This window comes from Myxine glutinosa, chromosome 3, assembly GCF_964187855.1.
Source record: "Myxine glutinosa chromosome 3, kmMyxGlut1.1, whole genome shotgun sequence".
In the NCBI taxonomy this organism is placed as follows: Eukaryota; Metazoa; Chordata; class Myxini; order Myxiniformes; family Myxinidae; genus Myxine; species Myxine glutinosa.
In genome coordinates this window covers 50,954,362-50,978,704 of record NC_136263.1, presented here as the reverse complement: position 1 = coordinate 50,978,704, position 24,343 = coordinate 50,954,362, and the positions used below count along the sequence as shown (strand labels likewise).

The 24,343-nt window shown below is 42.7% G+C and overlaps 1 protein-coding gene and 1 long non-coding RNA gene across 5 annotated transcripts in view; one reads left to right on the top strand and one right to left on the bottom strand.

The window, feature by feature from the left end:
* Positions 1 to 892: 892 nt before the first annotated feature.
* The window catches only part of LOC137423586 (uncharacterized), an 83,990-nt gene continuing 60,539 nt past the window's right edge, over positions 893 to 24,343 (top strand). Inside the window, exon 1 of the long non-coding RNA XR_013622828.1 lies at positions 893 to 941. This is a non-coding gene — a long non-coding RNA (uncharacterized LOC137423586). The remainder of the gene's footprint in view (positions 942 to 24,343) is intronic.
* Positions 6,658 to 24,343, bottom strand: part of LOC137423584 (ribosomal protein S6 kinase alpha-3) — a 350,089-nt gene continuing 332,403 nt past the window's right edge. For all 4 annotated transcript variants that reach the window (XM_078774051.1, XM_068110884.2, XM_068110887.2 and 1 more), the window contains 8 exons: positions 23,664 to 23,789; positions 23,389 to 23,478; positions 23,004 to 23,162; positions 22,644 to 22,805; positions 13,413 to 13,489; positions 12,161 to 12,278; positions 11,828 to 11,965; positions 6,658 to 9,794 (listed from right to left, as the gene is read on the bottom strand). In XM_078774051.1, the coding sequence (XP_078630177.1) occupies positions 9,669 to 9,794; positions 11,828 to 11,965; positions 12,161 to 12,278; positions 13,413 to 13,489; positions 22,644 to 22,805; positions 23,004 to 23,162; positions 23,389 to 23,478; positions 23,664 to 23,789 (996 nt within the window). In that variant the 3' untranslated portion in view covers positions 6,658 to 9,668. The remainder of the gene's footprint in view (positions 9,795 to 11,827; positions 11,966 to 12,160; positions 12,279 to 13,412; positions 13,490 to 22,643; positions 22,806 to 23,003; positions 23,163 to 23,388; positions 23,479 to 23,663; positions 23,790 to 24,343) is intronic.

The window sequence follows — 24,343 nt, the reverse complement described above, 5'->3', positions numbered from 1 at the left end:
TAACCTTTAGGGAAGATAAAGACAATTTAATAATACATGACACGCTTTTGCCATGTTGGCCTCTTTTTACCAAAATGTTGACCGTATTTGGTCAAAATCCGTCATTTCCATCTTCATCATCACTGTCATCGTTATCATCTGAATCAGCATCAGTAATACTGTCATTGTCTTCACCATCCTCATCTCCATCTGCAATATCTTCTGGTTCAATGGTCTCAGAAAGTATAGTTGGCATTTGACTGCCAGTAAACCATACTGGTAGGAAGAGTCCATTAACCTCCTTCCAGCCATGATCTGTGGGTTGAATATTCTCTAGTGGATCTCTTAGATGTGCATGTTTCCAGAGATATGCCACATAGTTGCACCGTGCCAATTTTTGTACCAGAACATCTTTGCAGGGTGGAAGCATGCCTGCATCAATTCCTTTTATTTTCTCCAATGGACTGTCTGGATTGGTCGGTTTGTATTTCTGCAGGAAAATTCTCAACCTTGCCTCATTCACAGATAATAATGTTCCCTGACCATAGAGTAAACAGACATATTGTTCAACAAGGCTGTCATCATCAACAAAGGTGGTGTTCTCTCCGAGACTGCCTAAGCCTTCAAGATGGAGAGGACTCTTTTCAGCTTTCTTCAGTGGATTCACCTTTCCCTTCCTAAAGAAGGGTGATGTGTTATCACATCCTGTCAGAGCATGATATCCTGGCAACGCCTTGCAAAGTACTGGACCAATGTGGTTTGCTAGTGCAGTGATATGGGCGTACCTTCTAGTGTTATCACCAGAATGCCCAAGGTCCATCCACACATTGACCTTTAGTTGTCTGGCATGATAGAGGATAACCATGATATCAGTGTCTGTTGCACGGACAACGACATTCTGTCCTGGTGATGCTCTGACACTATGCTGAGATGGTACACCAGGCTAGTATCTGCCTCCACATGTGAGCATATGTAGTCTGGTACCTCATTGTGTTCTACATTTCCTGTTAGCGTAGCTGTATACTGAAGACACTGATTTTCATGTGCAAAAGCAACTTTTTTTGGTTTTATGACAGCTGCATAATTGTTAAGTTTCCACTCCTCCATGAAGAACTTGATAAGTGCTGTTTTGAAATTTGGTGATCTCAAGGCATACCTGAAATCTTTAGGACTTAACTGATCTGCACCAGTGATGTTAAATGATCCATCATTCGCACCTCTTGCCTGTTGCTCAGCATTCTTTATGCTTTTCACATAACTGTCACAGACAAAGTGTATTTCATCTGCCTGTGTACTGCATATAATCTTCAGAACCAGCTCTGCTACTTTCCCAAAATTATGAGGCAAGTTGGTGGGCAATGACTGGATTATAAACATGGCATCATAAAGAAATGTATTAACCACTGTCGGCTCTGTGTGTGTAATCAAATCTTCAAGGTGCTTGGAGAGTTTGTACTTAGGTGTCTTCTGCACTGTGCCAAAAATGCTGGCCAAGGAGAGGGGGACCGGGGTAAGTGGAAAAGGAAACACCATTTCAAGCTCAATATTTCTGGTACAAGCAAGATAGACCAATCTGCCCATCAAGTCTCGTGTTGTCTTCAGCTCAACAACCTTTTCATCTTTACCTCGGAATTTGCTTTTGATAGCAGAACTGGCAAAGTTGCTTACTTTTCTTCTTTGCAGTGGCCTCTCAAACCTGGTAGGATCATCAAAGCATCCCTGGACGAACTCATCTTTCCATTTCTTCCCCAAGACGAAGAGATTTAGCATGTCATCTTTTACTTTATCTGGCATTTTCTTGCCATCAGCTATACAGTAGAGATTGGTGTCTTCAAGCAAGGACTCAACAAAAGGATTCATAGTAGTATCAATAATCTGGGAAATGTTTTCCAAGTTTATTTGTAATTTACTGACTTTCGATTTTCGTGTTTCATGGCTTGGATTTATATCCTTCTTTATTGCTGCTTTTTCAAACAGATCCCTAACTATGGTGCTTCTAGCTGATCGAGTAACTGTCCAGCGCCTGGTTGCTCCTTGGCTTTGATGGAAAGAAGTTATTCCAGTTTGTCGTGAAGCTGCATCTGCATTTATCGTACTCTCGAGTGCTTGATCCACTGGTTGTCTGGCAAAGGAATTGGATGACAACCTCACTGATAAAGCGCCGCTTTCAAGTTGTTGCCTAATGCCAGGATGGGTAGTATCCATGTTCAAGAGTCTGTGATAATACAAGCACATGTAGCGCGCATAATTGTGGCGACTTGCAGCAAAAAAAATGTCAATCATTTTCCCAAGCATGACGATGAAAAGATCCACATCATTTGTTCGGACAGCTCTACTGAACAGCATGTAGATATCAACCATGTCAATGTAGTTTCTCCAGAACTGTGCATTAACACCATGTTTACCAGCTCTGGTCTCATCACAAAAACTTTCATAGGTTGTCATGAATGCTATGTAATCATCACTTTCCTCCAAATCTTCCATCCTCTCAGGTGACGGCAATGCCTGAACAGTCTTCAGAGCTTCAACCAAATGTGCATAGCTGTCATTTGGCTCTTGCAGTTGCAAGAACAAATCAATGTGCTTGATCCACATAGCAGTGGCTAGGAGCACATGCATTCTTCTTGACTGATTGTAGTATTTTCCTGACAGAAAGGCATTGAGGGAACCCTTGGTGAGGGCACCACTTTCCATTAAAATGTGGGCTGCACCTGATGCATCTATTAGGTACCCCATTGCTGACAGATAGCGGAACATAATATGGAAAGCCCCAAAGCAAATGAAGACATTGTCAAACTTAGGTCGCATTGTGTCCTGCAATTGAGATGCTGGCTTGGCTGTAGCCAAGTCATAGGTTGTTGCAATGAAATCTTCCTTACACTCTTCAGCAAGGGTCACATTTCTTTTCATCGTTTCATTCACTACATCATGTTGTGTAGCAGGGGCTCCGATGTTTGACAAATAGCCTATATTTTGAGATGGTAAATCATCTTTGGTTATTGTGGAGTTCCAGCCAGACCACATTGGTACTTGTTTGTTTGTTTTGCAAGATATTGTCCATGCAACATCTCTCGCAACACAAGCTTTGTAGTTTGCAGGATTGTCCATGGTTTGTATATCAAACGAAAACTGTGATATCTTGAGTTTCTTTCTCACTGGTTCTAATTCTGTATTTGGTATTTCAAGACTTCTCTTGCTTTGTGCTTTCATAGACAATGATGCTGATGCTGTAATTGATGGTGGGTTTGTAGTGGATGTTGTCGCTGTTTCTGTTGATGATGATGTAACTGGAACCTCATTTTGGATACAGATGCCCTGTGTGTCATGATACATTGATTCATCATAGTTGTCCCATGCTGAGTTCGTACTTAGTCCCTTGCTTGGTTCTAGGCCATCGGGAAGAACTTGTTTCTTCTCAATAATGTTGGCAGCAATTTGAGTCTCATATTCTTCTGCAGTATGATATCCTATACAGTGGCCGAAGTGATTAACAACTTCCTGAACCTTCCTGGAACCAGTAATACTCTTCAAGCCCATTCCAAGCAATATGTGTTTAGATGGCTTCACTCTTCCACCTGTAGCTTTGTAGATGTCATCTTCAGCTGATGATTCAATATAACGCTCAACTCTCTCACTGGCTTCATCTTTTGAGCCAGTGTACATAATCCGATAAAACACTGATAGTTCAGCAGGTATATTCGTACACTGACCTTCAAGGATCGCTTCTACTGTAATGGGGTTTGGAAGAGTGTTATTCTCACTGAGCTTCTGGATCTTCGCTCTGAGGAACAAAGCTACATTCTTTATTTCGTTGTCCATTGCATCCTTTGCAAGAGATATAGATACCTTGTTTTTTACTTTCTTGGCCAACCAGAAGCTTACTGCCATACTATTCTTTGATTTTGGACAAAAGATGGTATGGCTCTGGGTTAGGCTCCTTAAACCCTTCTTCTACAAGGAATTTAGTGTAGGTTTCATTGACATCCACCAATTTCTTTGAGGATTCTTTCAGAAAGATTTCAGAGTTTATATATAACAGTAATCTTATGAAAGCAGTTTCTCGTTTGATTGCGTATGTTGCGGCTTCATCTTTTGTTTGGACCTTGGCACCCTTAGAAATATACCTGCCTCTGCACGTATTATGGTACTTAACTTCCTTAGCTACAAAGTCGATGTGTTCATATTCACGAAGAAACTGTTTGTCTTCCTGCTGACTTGCAGCATTTATAATACTGTCCTGTGCCTGTATAGTCTCACATGGAGCTAGTGTTTCAAAACCGCTTTTGAAATGCTTGCGGTTTGGACCTTTGCAGAAAATACACTTTTTCTCCAGCACTCCAGTACTTGAGATAGCTGCCATTGCTGGTTTCTCCACCATAGATCTTGTTTCAACAGTAATATCTCTATCAGAAGATGTTTTCTTTTCTTTTGATTGTATCTGATAAGCTGTAAATTTACTATAACAGCCACTGTGAAAGCCATAGTGAGGCAGTGGTTCAGCTTCAAAGTTATTGGATTGACATATAATAAGGTACTTTGATCTCTTCTGATACTGTTCTCTGGCTTGGGCTATGTCAGCAGCTGTTCCCCATGTCTGTTAAGTGAATGGAACCACTGCATCACCATTGTGTTCTTTATCACCAATCATATGCAGCACACACTGCAACGGCACTTCTATACGATCATCCATCTGAAATAAAACACGTACAAATATATATATTATACTCACAAATACTGAAATCAAAAAATTGATCTAATGTGGCCAATTTTAATAATATCCCAAATACGACATCAGTTATCTCCATTTTGACTTCAAATCTGTATTCTACATGAAAAGCGCTTTCATTTGATATATTACACATTAATTTTGGGTATAAATTATATTTTTCAGAAAGAAAAGCGGATTTTGGCCAAATACGGTCAAAAAGGCCAAAATGGCAATTTTGTCTTACTTGGGATTAATAACTGCTTTTTTTGGAATCAGCACCTCTTTTTACATAGAAAATGGTTGTCAAACCATATTTACCTAAAATTCTGATTAAAGCCATCTATCTCTTGGAATACTTGTGTAATAATTTTAAGGTCCTTGTATCCTTATACTTGTCCTTGTTTTACAATTGATACAATGTTACACTTTGCAACAATGTTGCAGAAATATAGTTGTGTAGATAAAAGGAAACGGGTGTAATTCGCTTTCAAAGTCACCCAACCCCACATCTTGTCCCAGTGTGCTTTTCTTAAGAGTTGAAAAAAATATGCCGGCCTATGGCGGCCATTTTGTGACAGATCGGGTTGACATGCGATAGCAACCTACCTTGTGTGGTAAGAGTCTCACACACCAAGTTTGATCAAAATCCATAATTATTTGTGGACGTTAAGTCTTAACGTCGTTTCGGAGCTGAAAACAATATGGCGACCTATGGCGGCCATTTTGTGAAGGATCGGGTTGGAATGCAATAGCAACCTACCTTGTGTGGTAAGGGTTAAACATTCTAAGTTTGATCAAAATCTGTTAATATTTGTGGACGCTAGTGTTAACGTCGTTTTCATGACCAAAAACAAAATGGTCGCCAAGTCCGCCATTTTTCAACGGATCGGGCTGAAATGTAATACCAACCTGGTCCTTGCGGTACGGATGCTGCATGTCAAGTTTGATCAGAATCGGTTGATATTTGTGGACGCTGGAGTGTTAACGTCGAAAAGTTGACAGACACGACGCCGACGACAGACGACGGACGCCGGAGGGTTCAGTATGTGATGAACTCAACTGGACGGTAGTCGAGTTGAGTTAAAAACAAACAAAACGTTGGGTTTCTTCCCTTTCAGTTTAATGTTAAACACTAGTAGTGACAATTTTAATTGGTATACAAAAGCAATTTTATGTGCTGTGGTATACAATATATTTTTCTATTTTTATGTAATTTGTTTTTGTGGCCGTACCAGATGCGAGATTTGAGCACGTTCACATCAATCTCGTAAGAACACTACCTCCATCAAGTGGGTAGTTACATGCTCACCTGTATTGATCGTTATACCAGGTGGCCTGATGCCATTCCTCTGAAGGACATTACAGCAGAGACGGTCACGAGAGCATTAGTACACCATTGGATTTCAAAGTATGATCGTGTCCCTTCCAGATTTAGTTCGTTGTTCTTTCGAGTGTTTATTACCCTGTAGACACGAGGCAGTTCCGCCATTGCTACGTCACTTGTACCCAGCCCTGCACATGTGTGTGGTTACACTCCTGCAAGAATTGAAACGTCACAGCATACAAACAGTCCTTGATAAGTTTCATCAGTGGAGGATGTGATAATCCAGCAGCTCGTGCTTGTGGGCATAAACGACCCATGGTATCTTAACCTTCAGACGACTGTCGAGACACAACCGATTGAAGTTTAAACGTCATTTCATTTGTGGTATTCGTGTCCTCCATTGATCATCCGTAAAATAAAAACTTACGGCCAGGTAATTTAATCGCCATTCACCTGAAACTCGGTTCGATAACAGGCAGCAAGGGGCGCTCAATTTCGGAATCCGCTCTTGGCCGTTTCATTGTGACGTCATTCCACATCCGGTACATCGGCTGTCCGCCATTACGGAGAAGGGCCGTAGGCGAAACCAAATTTTCAAGCGCAAAATAGTTTGTTAGGAGTCCAGAAGGAGCAAAAGGAAACTGTCAATTTTTCCAAGTCTTTATTACATAAGCCATGCTGCCAATATTCAGTAAAAATTGTGGCATTGCCAAGAAGTGTAGAAAAATATTAATTACATCTTATTTTGCCTCGTTTGCTTAAAAGAAAATTGTTTTCATCCAGATCTATCGATACGAGACATGAAACAGCCGTTAAACAGTAAAGATAATTACATCCCAGACTTCACAGGCTTGCGGACACGATAATACAAGTCGTCTTAGTTAACTTCCTCTTTTCCAAATCAACAGCTTGTGCCATGCAGAGTCCAAGGCTTGAAGGAATAGCCCAGGGCATGATTACACATCATGGACATGTATGTTCAGCAATAATTTACAAAACGCACAATTGTACAGTGCCAAACTCAGCACCCTACCCTTCCAAGAGCCAAACTTCCTCAACTCCAATAATGCATTGTATATCCCACAACCACCCCCCTTTACTAGCCTCTCCAAAATGTCCAAAGATTGTGCACATCATTTGGGGAGAGGGAATGGAACATCATCCAGTACTCAAGAACCTCACCCCTCCTGAACCCACCTCTCTCATCCCACCACCATTCGAGTGTGATGAAAAAAAAATGAAAAAAAGAACACGTTTGAGACGAGGTATGAGCATTACCTTGGAGAGAAAGCACAAACTGACCATTTTCAGGAACAGCCAAAGAGCCAACAGGTAATATTTTGAGGCCCAGGTATCTATCTCAGCCACGAGGTTTATCCTGAAGATATAAAGCAACACTGAGTGGTTCTTCATTCATTTCTCAAGGTGAAAAACACAAAACGATGAGAGTCGGAGGCGGTAGTGATGGTCGGATCAACAAACATGGTAAGAACTTGTGGCTTAGATACATCACAAGAGGGAGACAAATGTCTCGGATATTTGTTTAAAAGGCTTATGACGCAAAAATGGGTGACATGAGACAAACGCAAGGTTTTGAAGTTTGTAAGTTAAAGACAGACCAGATAACTGAAAGTTTTCAATTTCGAACAAACATCTTGAACATGCATCCTTAAACGAGTTAATCGTACACTGTGATGTGTTGCATTTTTAGTATAAAGATGAAGACTCATTTAAGGAAATGTATGTACTGTACACTGACACCATTAAGTAGGGTGGGTGGGAGGTGTGAGGGAAGGGAAGAAGGGAGAGGTAATGGATATGAGAATGAGATTTGAATACATTCAGGTGTGTGTGTGTGTGTGTGTGTGCGTGCATGCGTGCGTGAGATGGAGTTGTGTGAGAAAGGGAGGGAGAGAACAGGACTGTACAAAGGTCACTCACTCCCCATTAAAACAACCATCTTTCAGTGAATGTTTAAATATACATATAAACGTTTCGAATGCTCAATTCCATGTATGAATATAGAAGAGAGTAATAGAAAAAGGCAAAAATACACAAAAAACACAGAAGACCATGGACATACAAAAATGTAAAATTACTGGTAGACAAGCCAGGCAAGAAAAAGAAAACCTCATGCATACCTAATTAAAGACCATGTGTCAGACCGTGCAAAATTAACGTCAATTGGCATCCAGAGATAGAAAGCATTGCGTAAGGTGAAGCGTCATACTGAAAGGTAGCAGATTAGGACAAAAATAAGTTGATGAACACGATTGCCTGGGGTAGGCCGACGGGCAAGGTCTCGCGCAAAGGCATTTGCATCGAGGACCTTGCTGAGGAATAGGCATCACTGGACACAACACGTGACAAAGATTGCATGAAGGCAGCAGTAGTAATGCACGATTAAGTTCCACAACGACCGGGGCTTGATCAAACCGTAATGAACATTAAACCGTAAGCGCGTCCATTTCTACTGGGGCTGCTGAACAGCCCAACTGCAGCATCAAGGAACAAGTATTCCAAGCTGCTCATAAAAAAAATTAAAAAAGGAACAAAGACTTCGTTTGTTTGTAATACCCGTCTTGACCCGTGAGCATGTACAGACGCTTGGCGGACAATAGGTACAATTCTGACGACAACGTAGACCGTATTGGAAATCGCAGGCCGTTTTTGCTGGATGGGTTCTCGGTACGGATAAGGGACACGAGTGGATGGGGACGGGGAAGAGGGGGGAAAAAAAAAGAAACTTTTACTGCGCAAGCTGCAGGGTGGATAGATAACTACAGTGCAGCTGTGCTACTAGACCTTGACACACCGACGTGTGGATATCTCGAGAACAAGGACAGGATCGAATGAGGCAGAAACGTCCCCTTTATACATCATGCGTAATCTCCGTCCCCAAACACTGTGCACGGATGGGTGTACACAGGTGAGGAAACACACTGGTGTTCTTAGGCAACTGGTTTGAAGGCAGACTTTGGCAAGAAATGAACAGACTTTCGTGGGATTAGATCTGCCTGGAGGACAGGCACATGACGTACACAAGTGAAGAACAATGTGATACGTACACAAAGAGGATTCTGAAAAAGTACATAGAGAATGTTCTGAAACAAGCCATGGTTTGCACAAAGTACTGATGAACCTCAGTTATGCTGCTGGTTCCCCCCTCACACTGTTTAGTAAGTTTCACCACCAGTCAGGGCATACCGACCAGCAGCCCTCCTAATTTGGAGGCCAAAAATATATAGACTCTTCCTATTGTTTAGGAGATGGAATAACCGAGGAAGGACATTGACAGAAAAGTGGAAAGTGCAGGGAGGAAAGAATGAGACACAGGGTAAATAACTGAGGGGATGGATAGCAGGGCAATGCATTTCCAAAACAGAGACCATACAAGTTTGTCATATAAATCCTGCTTTCTCTGCTTTTTGAGCAAACACTCACTTCCAAACCTTCCTAAAAATTAATGTTACACAAATTAGTTAAGGTGGGTATTTATGGGTCGGAGGACGAATAAACGAGGGAGGGGAAGGGAAAATGCAGATGTGTTTGAATAGATGTGAACAGCTGCCAGCTTTAGCCCCAAAAAAAACAAAAAACAAGACGAAGCCGCTGGTGGCGTCGACGTCCTAACAAAGCACGGAACCTCCAGCATCATCACAAAACTGTTGAGGAGATTTTCTTGAGGCCACGACGCTGTGCCAGGGTCGAGGCAGCAACGGGCTCGAGTGAGGGCTGTTGCAGCGAATTGTTCAGTGCAGAATAAGTTGCAGCCATTGCACCCTGCATGGGGAACAGGAGGGGAGAGACAACTTCACCGAGTGCACTGACACACAGCTGTGACAGATGTTAAGAGGTAACAAAGCGGTAGAATTGACAAGACAAACAGAGGGAATAAAATGGGAGACCTTGATGGGTGAAATGGAGGGAGCCTCAGTTGGCAGGGAGGAAGAAAGGCAAACCGAGAAGAGAGGGAGAGTTGCACTCACAGATAAGAAAACAAAACAAAAAATGAAGAGCAATAAGAGATTGCCGACCATTGCCAGCACTGGTTTGTGTTGTTTTGTTCTTTAGATCCTCGGGGTATTTTGGGTCCTTGGGGTCTTGTGTGTCGTTTGGGTCCTCTGGGTCTTCAAGGATGGTATGGTTCTAAAGCATTTGTTCCCAAGCGTTTTAGCAAAAAGTCCCTTTTTGATTTTCTTCAAACTTTCATGCCCCCCCCCCCTCATTTTTCTAAATTGAAATACATTTATTTCGGATGCAGTAAAGCACAGTCGGACACTACGCTGCCATGGCCACTGCACCATGTTGCTACTGCACCACGACAGAGGTGATTGAAGAATATGAGTGTACAGCTCCTTCCAGATTCAAGCGCAGATGGGAAGTTCTGTGAGTAGGTCCCACCAGCTTTAAGTAGTGAAGAAGTTACCGGTAACCCAGCAAAGCGAATTGCACAGGAGATGCTGACAACCGCCACTGCTATACCAAAGATTCCAACATCCTCTTCCTGACACCAAGGCAAGCAAAAACCAAGCTTCTACTGTTTAGTTGTTTTTAGTTTACAAATCTATTGATTGCGGTGTTATACAAAGGTGGCAACACACACGGAGCTGGCGCAATGCTTACAGGTCATGGGGTATTGCAAGATGGAGAGCATTGGCCTTCATAGAAATATCCAGCTTAATTCATCATTTTTAAATATTTAAGCCAAATTCGAGATGATTTTTTTTTTTTCAATGTCTTTGAGTTCCAATGGGTTTTAGGGTTCAAAATGGTCTTGGGGTTCTAAAGGGTCTAATGTAATTAATTCATATACTCACATTATGTGTGGACAAACAACCAAACAGACAGACCAACAAACAGCCCCAAATGCAATACCCTCACCTTTAGCGAGAGTAACAACAAAAACCAAGAACGAGCAATCAGAGATTGCAGACCCTGCCAGGACACGTTTTTAGTGTTTTTTAGGGCTTTTGTGTTAAAACAAATATGGTGACCAAACCACGTGACCTATGACATCATAATTATCAATGAAAAATTATACAGGTGGAGGTGCACCGACAGTGAAAAATTTCCTGTCAATTGGACCAACATTTGCAGAGAAAATCATATTTATTCTGTGCGGTGGCACGTACAGCAAACAAACAGACAACCAAGACGACGTCATGCAGAGCACGATACTTGCAAAATCCCCCTCCCCCAAAGAAAAAAAGGTTGTGAATGATCCAGCAAATTTCCCATTTCATCAAGATTAAAATTGACGATCTTGATCAAAGCTCGTGCCGATAAGATGAAAAGTGACGATTTTTCAGATCAAAATTAATGATTTTAGAAGTTTGACCGAGAGTTGACCTTTTGAGCTCAAAAATAGTTGGATACCCTATTTAGTGACTCGATGTGCAAATGCTGTTCTATTAAGTGAATCGGATGAAAAATGACGATTTTTCAGATGAAAATTGATGATTTTAGAAATTTGATCTCCAGATGACCTTTGACTTCAAAATCAATAGGCTTCTCAATTGTGACAACCTCTACAACTTGGTGAAGTTTCATGATGATAGGTTTAGTATTGTGACCTTTGACAAACAAACAGAGTTTGCAAATTTTGAGTTTTTGAAATTTTGCTTGCGAGTGACAGACAAACAGACAACAGACAGACAGAATACCAAATGCAACCAACCAATATAATTGAAAAATCTTCGATTTTGCGAGTAACAAACAGACCACTAAGCGTGGGTAACAAAACAGAAGGTGGGTGGAGAAATTAGTGTATTAAAATTGTTCAGTTAATCCAGGGGAAGATTGCATTGACTTACCTTGACTAGAGATGCATCCTGACGGCTGAGTTGGCATTGCGGAAGTTGGTCACGCAGCGAGATCCACGGATGTCGCAGAACCTGTGCAGCTGTGAGACGCTGATGAGGATCTACATGCAACATACGCTTGACCAGGTCCTGCCGCCAGGAAAAGAGAAAGTTAAGGGGTTGGCTTATTCAACCTAAAACCTACATTTATTACTATAGCTAATTGAACGATACAGGAAATAACAAACAACATATTGCATATATTTCTTCCTTTTTTCCCCTGGAGGTGCACAGTCACAAAGGGATCCCGATAAAAGCCTGCAGTGCTGTAGCAGAAGCACACACCTTTGCGGTTTCAGACACCGAGTCCCAGTTTCCACCAGACAGCAAAAAACGCCCGCTACTGATCCTAGTCAGGATTTCTCCCGCCGTGTCATCAGGACCATTGGCAAATGGGGTGTGTCTGCATGCAAGTTACACGATGACAATGGCACAAGTCACAGGGATGTTCATGTTTAATGGAGGGGGGTGGATGGAGGGTCAATGTTTTAACCAACAGAGCAAAGCATCCCACATTACTGCACTCAATATATGCCAAATAAAATGTATAGCTGTGCATCTCCATTCACGAGGCTAATTACAACATACAGGGCCTACAAAACATCATCTTTGGTCACCCTTTTTACCTCCACCACCGTTATGTTTCATTCCTGTCTGTCTGTCTGTAAACAAGATATCTCAAAAAAGTTGTGGACAGATTCGGACGAAATTTGGCAGAGAGTTTAGGTATGTTACACGGTCGAAATGATTAGACTCTGGTGAAGATCCGGATCCGGATAGTATAATTTTTTAAGCGATTTTTCACCATTGTGAGATCGGGCCAAAAACGATACATAGCACGATATCGGAAAACGTTATGGCCAGATTAGGACAAAACTTGGTGGGACAGGTTGCGTATGTGACTAATCGATTCAATTTTGGTGAATATCTGAATATGGATTCGGATACAATAATTATTTAATTTTCTAAGTGATTCTTCACCATTGAGAGATCGGGCAAAAAGCGATGTGTAACATGATATTTTAAAAAGTTGTGGACGAGTTATGACTAAGCTTGGTGGACGAGACGGTTAGGTGACGAGAACAAGTCGATTCGATTTTGGTTCAGGTCCGAATCCAGATCTGACTTATCAGTGGGATACAAAACAAACTGTTCAGCCTGGTGGAGGTGTGCGCTCTACCGAGTGCTGTTCTACTTGTTTTATTTTTCCATCTCTAATCGTCCCATTCGTGTCTAACTTTGCTTCTTTACACCTTTGCCAGTGAAGGTTTTGCATTATTACACCCTTGCATCCATGGCGTCCTTGAGCTTACCAAATCCTTCCTTTCATTGGCTGCATATAAACTACATTTTGGTCTGATCAAGGCAATACGGCGAGTGATGTTATTTTCAACCTGTGAAAGTGATTGACCAGATGACCATTACCCACTCTGCCCGTTTCCATGGTCGTTGAAGGTAATGCTGTGTGAGAATCGCAAACCCTTCCTTACACCCCCAAAAGCTACTTCCTCCCCTTCTATCAAGTGCAGCTCAATACCCGGCTAGCATGGTGTATAGCAGAACTCCAAGGCTCCAAATATCGCAGGCAGCATCATAGCCCTGCCGCTTTAACACCTGTTTGGGGACAACAAAAAAAGGACTATCTTGTAATCAAGGCAACATGGTGAAAAATGGAATTGAGATAAATAAAATAAAAATCCTGACAACACTTCTGCAATTTAATTCAAGAAAACTGAATTAACCACAAACAAAAGTGGCACCACAAAACTTTTATTATGGCAATTCTTCATTCACATTGGGGACCACCTATTTAATGGATCCAGCAAGCAGATAAAATAAATTAATTATACATTCAAGCTTCGTGTGTGTGTATGTCTGTGTGTGTGTGTGTGTATGTGTGTGTTTTCCGTGTGTGTGTGTGTGTGTGCGTTTTCCGTGTGTGTGCGTTTTCCGTGTGTGTGTGCGTTTTCCGCGTGTGTGTGTGTGTGTGTGTGTGTGTTTTCCGTGTGTGTGTGTGTGTGTGTGTGTGTGTGTATGTGTGTGTGTGCGTTTTCCGTGTGTGTGTGTGTGTGTGTGCGTTTTCCGTGTGTGTGTGTGTGTGTGTGTGTGTGCGTTTTCCGTGTGTGTGTGCGTTTTCCGTGTGTGTGTGTGTGTGTGTGTGTGTGTGTGTGTGTGTGTGTGTGTGTGTGTGTGTGTGTGTGTGTGTGTGTGTGTGTCTGTCCCCCTTCATAAGGCGAGGTTTTAAATAATAATAATAATTCATTTATTTTGTATAGCGCTTTTCCAGAAGCCCAAAGGCGCTTTGACAAAGTGGAAAACATAATGCATAACAATACATGAAAACAACAATTGCAAAAAGACAAGAATCAATAGGGAAATATTTAAAGCAAAAGGAGGGAGAAGGAGAAGAGATAGTCAGGGGTTAAATGCTGTGGGTTGAATGTTGAATGCAGTGTTGAACAGGTGGGTCTTTAGTGATGTTTTGAATGTGGTGAGTGAGGAGGAGTCTCTGATGGTGTGAGGTAGTGAGTTCCAGAGGGTGGGAGCAGCGATGGAGAAGGCCCTGTCCCCCCAGGATCTAAATTTGGTCCTGATGGCTTTGAGAGGCTTTGAGATGGCTTAAAGGCTTTGAGATGTGCTTTCGGAGGGATTTGATTGGGGGGAAGGGGAGGAAGGGGGATTTAAGGGGCAATCTTTGAACACAACTGTGTGTTCACCGGTTAAAAGACTTAAAAGACTCTGAGGACCCTGAGGACCCAAAATACCCCAAGGACCCAGAAGTCCCCAAAGACCCAATGGACCCCAAACACTCAAAATACCCAAAGACCCAAAATACCCTGTAGACTGTTAAAGACACAAAATATAATGAAGACCTAGAAGACCCCAAGGACCCAGAAGACACCAAGGACTCTGAAGACCCAAAATACACCAAAGACCCAAAATACCCAAAGGACCCCAAAAAACAAAGGACCCCAAAAAACAAAGGACCCCAAAGACCCAAAAGACTGAAAAGTCCCTGAAGACCCAATGGACCCCAAAGACCCAGAGGATCCAAAATACCCAAACAAGCCCAAGGACCCAAATGACAAAAAGGACCCAAAAGACAAAAAGGACCCAAAAGACAAAAAGGACTCGGAAGAACCCCAAGTAATCTGAAGATCCAAAATACCCCAAAGACCCAAAAGACCAAAATGACCCAATGAACCCCAAACACGCAAAATACCCCAAAGACCCAAAATACCCCAAAGACCCAAAATACCCTGTCGACTGGTAAAGACACAAAATACCCTGAAGACCCAAAAGACCATGAGGATCCAAAAGATCCAAACAACCCAAATGACAAAAAGGACCCAAAAAACAAAAAGGACTCAGAAAAACCCCAAGTACTCTGAAGATCCAAAATACCACAAAGACCCAAAAAACCCAATGAACCCCAAAGACCCAAAATACACCGAAGACCCAAAAGACTGAAAAGACCCTGAAGACATTTTGGAATTGGAATCTCCCGAATCATTGGAATCTCCCGCGATGAAGCTATCTCTGAGGGCCTTTCACTCACTCACCGCAGGCAGGTAGGTGGTCTTTCTGTCTTCTACCGACTCCTCTCCGGCCTTGCTCCCCCAGCTCTCTCTGTGCTCTGTCCCCCAAATATTCCTACAGGTCGCACAAGATCTGCCTGCAACCCTCTGATGGTTAAACTGCCGAAATCTCGGCTCTCTGCTCACCTTCACTCTTTCATTCCTCTTTTCTCCCGCCTGTGGAACAAACTCCCACACTCCCTTCAATCCCTCTCCTCCCTCCAGGTCTTTAAAACAGCTGTTCACCACCATCTCTTATCTTCCCCCATCCATAACCTTGATCTTTTCTACCCCCACTAATTCACCCCAGATCCACCTTGTTTGAAATTCCAACTTCTTTCCTGGAAATCCTGGCAGTGTCCATATGTTTATACCTCTCCCACCCCCCCCCCTTCACATGCCTCCCCCCCCCCTTCACATGCCTCCCCCCCAAAGCCCTCTCCCTCCCACAGATCTCTCGATGTCTCCATGTCTCTCGGTCCCTGCTCTCAAATGTTGTGTTTGTGTCCTTCCCCCTCTCTCCCCATCTTGTCTACCGCTCCCGATGTTATTTGTTTTATGTGTCTGTTTGTCTTTCTGTGTGATTAATGTTCGCTCTTTCACGAGCCTCGATCTTGTATACAAAAAAAAAGAAAAGAAAAAAAAAGACCCAATGGACCCCAAAGACCCAAAATTTTGGAAAGCCCTGAGACCCAAAAGACCTCAAGGATCCAGAAGACCCCGAAGACCCAATAGACCCCAAACACCCAAAATATCCAAAGACCCAAACTACCCTGTAGACTGTTAAAGACCCAATGGACCCCAAAGACCCCAAGGATCCAAAAGACCCAAACAAAGATCGTTCTTATTTTATAAGCTATGTGCACGTACACGTTAAAGAAGTTTATGTCTTTAATTTAAAAAATGTCATTTTGTATGCTGTAACCAAAAGAGTAACTTTGGTTTTCGTGGGACAGAAAGGTGCAATGTAATGTTCCATCGGCAGTTCCTTCAACCTCATGGCTTGCTTTTTGCTCTGATATGCATTGTCAGCTGTGAGACCTTATATAGACAGGTGTGTGCCTTTCCAAATCATGTCCAATCAATTGAACTTACCACAGGTGGACTCCAATCAAGGTGTAGAAACATCTCAAAGATGATCAAGAGAAATGGGAGGCACCTGAGCTAAATTTCAAGTGTCATAGCAAAGGGTATGAATACTTATGTCAATGTGATATTTCAGTTGTTTTTTTTCAATAAATTTGCAAAACTTTCTAAAATCCTGTTTTCTCTTTGTCATTATGGGGTATTCAGTGTAGATTGATGAGGGAAAAATGAATTTAAACGATTTCAGGATAAGGCTGCAACATAACAAAATGTGAAAAAAGTGAAGGGGTCTGAATACTTACTGAATGCACTGTGTGTGTATATATATATGTGCATATATGTGGGTGTGCGTGTGCGTGACCCACTCCCCCTTGTGTTTGTGTGACCAGTTTGTAAAACTGAATATGCAGCATCAAAATCAAGATGTCCAAATGTCACACACATCCATTCCCCTTGGGATTCCCCCACTAGTCCATATATAATGGACCAAGTGTTTGTATGTACGTATGTATGTATGTATGTATGTATGTATGTATGTATGTATGTATGTATGTATGTATGTATGTATGTCCGTCTGTCTGTCCACTCTTCACCCATGGGTTGGACAGCTGACCTGACTCCACCCACAAATGTAACCTGAAATACTTAACCTAAAGTACCCAGAGGGCCCAAAAGACCCTCCACCCCCCCGCCCCCCCCAACACCACGAGGACCTACAAGACTGAGAAGACCCAGAGGACCCAAAAGACCCCGAGGACCATAAATACCCCATAACAGACCCCAAAGGACCCAGAGAAACCAAAAGACCCAAAAGACCCTGAAGTCTCAATGGACCCCAAATACCTAAAAGACTGAAAAGACCCAATGGACCCCAAAGACACAAAATACCCCGACCACCTTAAAGACCCAAAACAGCCCAAAGACAAAATATTCCAAAGACCCTTAACAACCCCGAATACCCAAAAGACCCCGAAGATCCAAAAGACCACAAAGACCTAAAATACCCCAAAGACCTAAAAGACCCTGAAGAACTAAAAGACCCCGAAGACCTAAAAGACTGAAAAGACCCAAAGTACCCCGAAGACTCAAAAGACCCCGAAGACTCAAAAGACCCCAAAGATGCTTAAAGACCCCAAAGATGCTTAAAGACCCCAAAGATGCTTAAAGACCCAAGATAACCTAAATACCCTGAAGATGCAAAAGACCCCAAAGACCTAAAAGACCTCAAATACCTAAAAGAACCTGAAGATCTAAAAACCTGAAAACACCCAATAAACACAAAAGACCCAACACACCCCATAGACCCAAAATACCCCGAAGACCCAAAATACCCCGAAGACCTAAAAGACCCCAAAGACCTAAAAGACCCCAAAGACTGAAAATATACTAAATACCCTTAACAACCCAGAAGACCCAAAATACCTCAAAGACCTAAGAAAACCAAAAGACCCCGAAGACCCCAAAGACCCTTAAATACCCCAAAAACCCAGAGAACTCAATAGACCCAGAGAACCCAATAGACCCAGAAAACCCAATAGACCCAGAGAACCCAATAGACCCAGAGAACCCAATAGACCCAGAGAACCCAATAGACCCAGAGAACCCAATAGACCCAGAGAACCCAATAGACCCTGAAGACCCAAACTACTCCAAAGACCCTAAAAGACCCAAAATACCCTGAAGACCCAAAATACCCCAAAGACCCAAAATACCCCAAAGACCCAAAATACCCCAAAATACCCAAAATACCCCAAAGACCCAAAATACCCCAAAGACCCTTAAATACCCTGAATACAAGAGAACCAAAAGACCATGAAGACCAAAAAAACCCCAAAAGACCCTTAAAGACCCAAAATGTCGAAAAGACCCAATGGACCCCAAAGACCCAAAATACCCTGAAGATCCAAAATACCCCAAAAACACTTAAAGACCTCAAAGACAAAAATAACCCAAATACTGAAAAGACCATCAATACCCAAAAGACCATCAAGACCCAAAAGACCATCAAGACCCAAAAGACTGAAAACACCCTGAAGACCCAAAAGACCCTTAAAACCCAAACGCAATTTATTTTTTCTGAAAAACAAAACAAAACATTGGCAATCATTAATCACGGTCTAATTTGAAGGGGAATTTTTTAAATTTGCCAATCACAAAGTGCTGAAAAAAATCCTAGACTGTCGATTTCTGAAATTGCCAGTGACGTCACATTGTGAACTCACCTTGATCCTGCCGGGGACTGCATAGAGAAACGGCGCATTGCGAGCTCGGATTCCTATACTTATTGGGGATGATGAATGGGGGGGGGGGGGGGGGGGGGGAGGTCGCGGGGTATTGTTAGCTAGGGTGACTGTTGACCGAGGATTGTGAGGGGATGGTGGAGGGGGGGATTGGGATGTGGGGTGGTAATGGGTATTGTTAGCTATGATGATGGTTGATGGGGGAATGTGAGGGGTGGTGGAGTGGGGTGAGGGGTGTGGGGCGGTCATGGGTATTGTTAGCTAGGGTGATGGCCGATTGTGAGGTGATGGGGGAGGGAGGGAGGGGGTAAGGTGGTCATGGGTATTGTTAGCTAGGGTGACGGTTGAAGGGGGATTGTGGGGGGAAGTGGAGTGGGGGTGAAGTGGAGTGTGGGGGAGGGGTGTGGGGTTCATGCTTGATGGGGGATTGAGAGGGGATGGTGGAGGAGAGGGGAAAGAGGGGGGTGTGGGTTGGTTGTGGGTATTGTTAGCTAGGGTGATGCTTGATGTTTTTTTTTTTCTGGGAAATTGAGATGCCTCAAAAACCAAGGACACCTAAGTTGAACAGAAATCAGCAAGAGCAATATTACCAAAGGAAATCAGCAAGAAATCAAAGTCAAAGTAGTTGTGTCAGCAGAAAATATCAGATGGCAGAAAAATGTGTTGCACGCTTGGAACAAGATCACCCGTAGGGTCGCAAGGACGGCGGGTAGTCTGCGAGTAATGTTAAACCATGAAAGGATCAAGAAGAACAATTATTATTGCTTGGAAAAACATTATCTGACTTGTACAAGTGCTTTGAGATTCCCTCAACACCAGCCTATGAAATCCAATTTTAAACAAGCGTTACGCCTAGGTCCCCCGTCGGGGAAGTGATGTGAGTTGACAAAGTGGAACACGCAGAAAACATGCTATGATATGATATTTCACTCACAAGGGTCAGACATACATGGAGGCGGCCATCTTGGATTTTGACATGGCGACCCAATTTTCAATAGCGTTCTTCCTTATGCCTAGATGCACCCACACACCAGAAGGTACTTCGCTTATTTTTCAAGATATTTCACTCACAAGGTTCAGACATATATACACAAAGAATTAAGTTAAGCACCCCCCCCCGTTTTTTTACAACCTCGCACATTACAAGTTTGTTGTCGTCAAAACAGTGTAATATACCCATGATATTGCTATATTTTCTGGAGAAGTGATATTATGGTCACATAAAAACATAACAATCATGCCGTTTTCAATATTTTATTCTGAATAATTTAAGGTGAAATTTTTTGGGAATTTTAGGCATATTTTCACCTCAATTTAAGTATGGAGCTATAGGTCCATCACGGACAGTGTGGATGACGTTTATGTTTTCTAACGTACAGTCATTGTTCTGAGAAGACCTCTAGCGATCTTTGCGTCAATAACGTGTGTAGGACCCACGTGATCGGATCACTGACTCAACCCTACGTCTCATAGACCCTGTAAGCCGTCGTATGCGTTGCTGTGGCAGGTTGTTCCATTCCCGATGTAATGCACGTTCCAATTCATCCAGATTGGCTATTGGAGGGACCATCTTCGCAATTTGTCGTCCCAACATGTCCCAAACGTGCTCGAGGGGGTTCAACCTGCCACAGCAACGCATACGACGGCTTACAGGGTCTATGAGACGTAGGGTTGAGTCAGTGATCCGATCACGTGGGTCCTACACACGTTATTGACGCAAAGATCGCTAGAGGTCTTCTCAGAACAATGACTGTACGTTAGAAAACATAAACGTCATCCACACTGTCCGTGATGGACCTATAGCTCCATACTTAAATTGAGGTGAAAATATGCCTAAAATTCCCAAAAAATTTCACCTTAAATTATTCAGAATAAAATATTGAAAACGGCATGATTGTTATGTTTTTATGTGACCATAATATCACTTCTCCAGAAAATATAGCAATATCATGGGTATATTACACTGTTTTGACGACAACAAACTTGTAATGTGCGAGGTTGTAAAAAAACGGGGGGGGTGCTTAACTTAATTCTTTGTGTATATATGGTGGCGGCCGTCCTGGATTTTGACGTGTCGACCCACTTTACAATAGCGGTCTTCCTTATGCCGAGATACACCCACACACCAAATTAGAAGTTGGTACTTCGCTTATCTTTCAAGATATTCTTCTCACAAGATTCAGACATACATGGCGGCGGCCATCTTGGATTTTGACGTGGCGACACAATTTTAAACAGCGTTCTTCCATGTGCCTAGATACACCCACACACCAGATTAGAAGTTGGTACTTCGCTTATTTTTCAAGATATTCATCTCACAAGGTTCGGACATACATTGTGGTGGCCATCTTGGATTTTGACGTGGCGACCCAATATATACACCCACACACCAGATTAGACGTTGGTACTTCGCTTATTGTTCGAGATATTTCGCTCACAAGTTTCAGACATATATGGTGGCGGCCATCTTGGATTTTGACGTGGCGACCCAATTTTCAATAGCGTTCGTCCTTATGCCGAGATACACCCACACACCAGATTAGAAGTTGGTACTTCGCTTATTTTTCAAGATATTCATCTCAAGGTTCAGACATACATGGCGGCGGCCATCTTGGATTTTGACGTGGCGACCCAATTTTCAATAGCGTTCTTCCTTATGCCTAGATACACCCACACACCAGATTAGAAGTTGGTACTCCGCTTATTTTTCAAGATATGCAGGTTACAAGGTTCAGACATACATGGCATCAGACATACATGGCGGCGGCCATCTTGGATTTTGACGTGGCGACCCAATTTTAAACAGCGTTCTTGCTTGTGCCTAGATACACCCACACACCCGATTAGAAGTTGGGACTTCGCTTATTTTTCAAGATATTTCGCTCACTAGGTTCAGACATATATATGGTGGTGGCCATCTTCGATTTTGACCTGGCGTCCGAATTTTCAATAGCGTTCTTCCTTATGCCGAGATACACCCACACACCAAATTAGAAGTTGGTACTTTGCTTATTTTTCAAGATATTCATCTCAAGTTTCAGACATACATGGCGGCGGCCATCTTGGCTTTTGACGTGGCGACCCGATTTTAAACAGCGTTCTTCCTTGTGCCTAGATACACCCACACACCAGATTAGACGTTGGTACTTCGCTTATTTTTCAAGATATTCATCTCACAAGGTTCAGACATACATGGCGGTGGCCATTTTGGATTTTGACGTGGCGACCCAATTTTCAATAGCGTTCTTCCTTATGCCGAGATACACCCACACACCAAATTAGAAGTTGGTACTTCGCTCGTTTTTCAAGATATGCAGGTTACAAGGTTCAGACATACATTGCATCAGACATACATGGCGGCGGCCATCTTGGATTTTGACGTGGGTTGCACCCACACACCAAATTCGAATGCGGTCCTTCGCTTACGCATGCACGCCTGCACGCACGGACGGACGGACACACGGACGGAGGGGAAAGCCATAGTCCCCCTTTCACTCCGCTGAGCGACGGGGGACAATAACGCTGCTCACAGGATTTAAAAAAAAAAAAATATATATATAAAATATATATATATATATATAAAATATATATGGACAGACAAACACTGTTCTAGATGGCATTGCTCTATGCTATGCTGTAAAAATGAACACCTGACACATTGTAATGCAAGCAATGTGTATATATATACACATGAAATCCTGTGTATATATGTATATATATACACAGGATTTCATGATCAACCCATTCATGGACAGCAATTTGCATGCTCCAGCACATTTACAGATATTGATAATTGTCAGGGACAAAGCAGGGCTGCGTGGTTTGTTAGTGGTTGCCCTCCACCCCTGTCGGTGCAATCAAAACCTCAGGTGCAACGAAGTTTGCCGTGTAGCAGGGTGTCATGAGCAAGCCGTTCTCAGCACGGAGCTGCTTGGCGAATCCAAAGTCACAGATGCGCAAGGACTCGGGGTCTCCAGACTCATCTACATAAAGAATGTTGCTTGGCTTGAGGTCTCGGTGAACAACCTGGTGGAGAGCAACCCAGATACAAGCAAAGAAAAATTAGTCACCTTGCTGAAAGTGTCACAAGGGAGCCAGTTCAAAAATACAGTCAATGACAAACACCAGCATCCTCAAGTGCCATTGCCATCACCAAGTGCCACATTAAAATGTGTACATGTGCAATAACACTTCTTAAAATGTTGCCCATGCATTGGTACTCACCCCCTGAATGTGGAGGTAGTCTGCTGTACGTGCCACTGTTTGCAGCACAGCACTCGCCTCACGTTCCGAGAAGTATTTCTGCCGCAAGATGCGATCAAGTAGTTCTCCACCTTTCATAAGCTCTGTAATCAGGTAAACAAACTTACCGTCGTCATATACCTGTAAAAAGAAGTGGGGAGGGGGGCAGGGAGGAGGGAGTGTAAGGAAATCAATTTACCACTTTCATGCCACTCAATGCCCAGGAAATGCGATCAAAGCTGGTCCATCCCATCCATAAAGCACCCAATAGAGTCAACAGCAGGCAAACTACTTTGTACCATGAGATGACATAATTAGAAACATCACCACGGGTCAGAAGCATTTTTATTCTCGTCAGGAAACTTACATCTTTAAGAGTGATTATGTTGGGGTGTTGTCCGTATCGCAATAAGATTTCGATCTCCTCTGATGGGTCACGCTTGCTTTTGTCAATTATCTGAAAAATAACAGTGAGAAACGTCACACCAATCTTGGTTGGGAAAAAAAATACAAAGGTAACAAGGTAAACCCATGTAGCACGATGCATCTTTTATGGCATGTTGCACCTGGAACACAGAGTAAAAGTAAAATTAAAACGAGATAAAGCAACAATCACAACAGAAACGAGTCAGACGGTTGTACCTTGACAGCGTACTCCATGTTGGTTGTTTTGTGGATGCACCTCTTGCACACTGAGTACGAGCCAACACCGATATCCTCCCTCACCTCGTATCCATCAGCAAACTGCATGCTGTTTCCATGAAGTTGCTGAACGAAAGGGAATAAAAACACTTAATAACAAGACAAATTGTCTAACAGCAGCAGAGCCGGGCTTGTTTGACACTTTAGTTGAAGAGGATAGTATGACCTGGGTGGGAATACGAGTTTGCATCATCAAATAATGCAAGTATCAAATTTTTGACTTGAGGAATGGACAGGTGGTTCGTGAATGACTTGGGTAAAAAAAAATACGGTGACTGTCAAATGATGAACCAATAAATTGCACATTCCGTCTGTAATAATCGTCTGTTTGCCGCGTCGCGAGCAAGGCCTTTGCCACGTCGCGAGCGATTTGAAATCGAAGTTAAGTAATTGTTCCCATTTGTATTTTCGTTATAACTGTATTTATTTTATGGTGTGTGTACGTATATTGTCCCGACGAAGATTTTCGGTGCAAATCTTTCATACCTGTATTGAAAATCGTGTTAATTCGTGTCGTGTCTTGAGGCCTTGTACAGTGTACACTGTACAACCTTGAGGCTTTGTTTTTCTCTCAGTGGTCCGTCGTTTGTGATCCAATAACTTTCCTTCTCTGTTTTCCC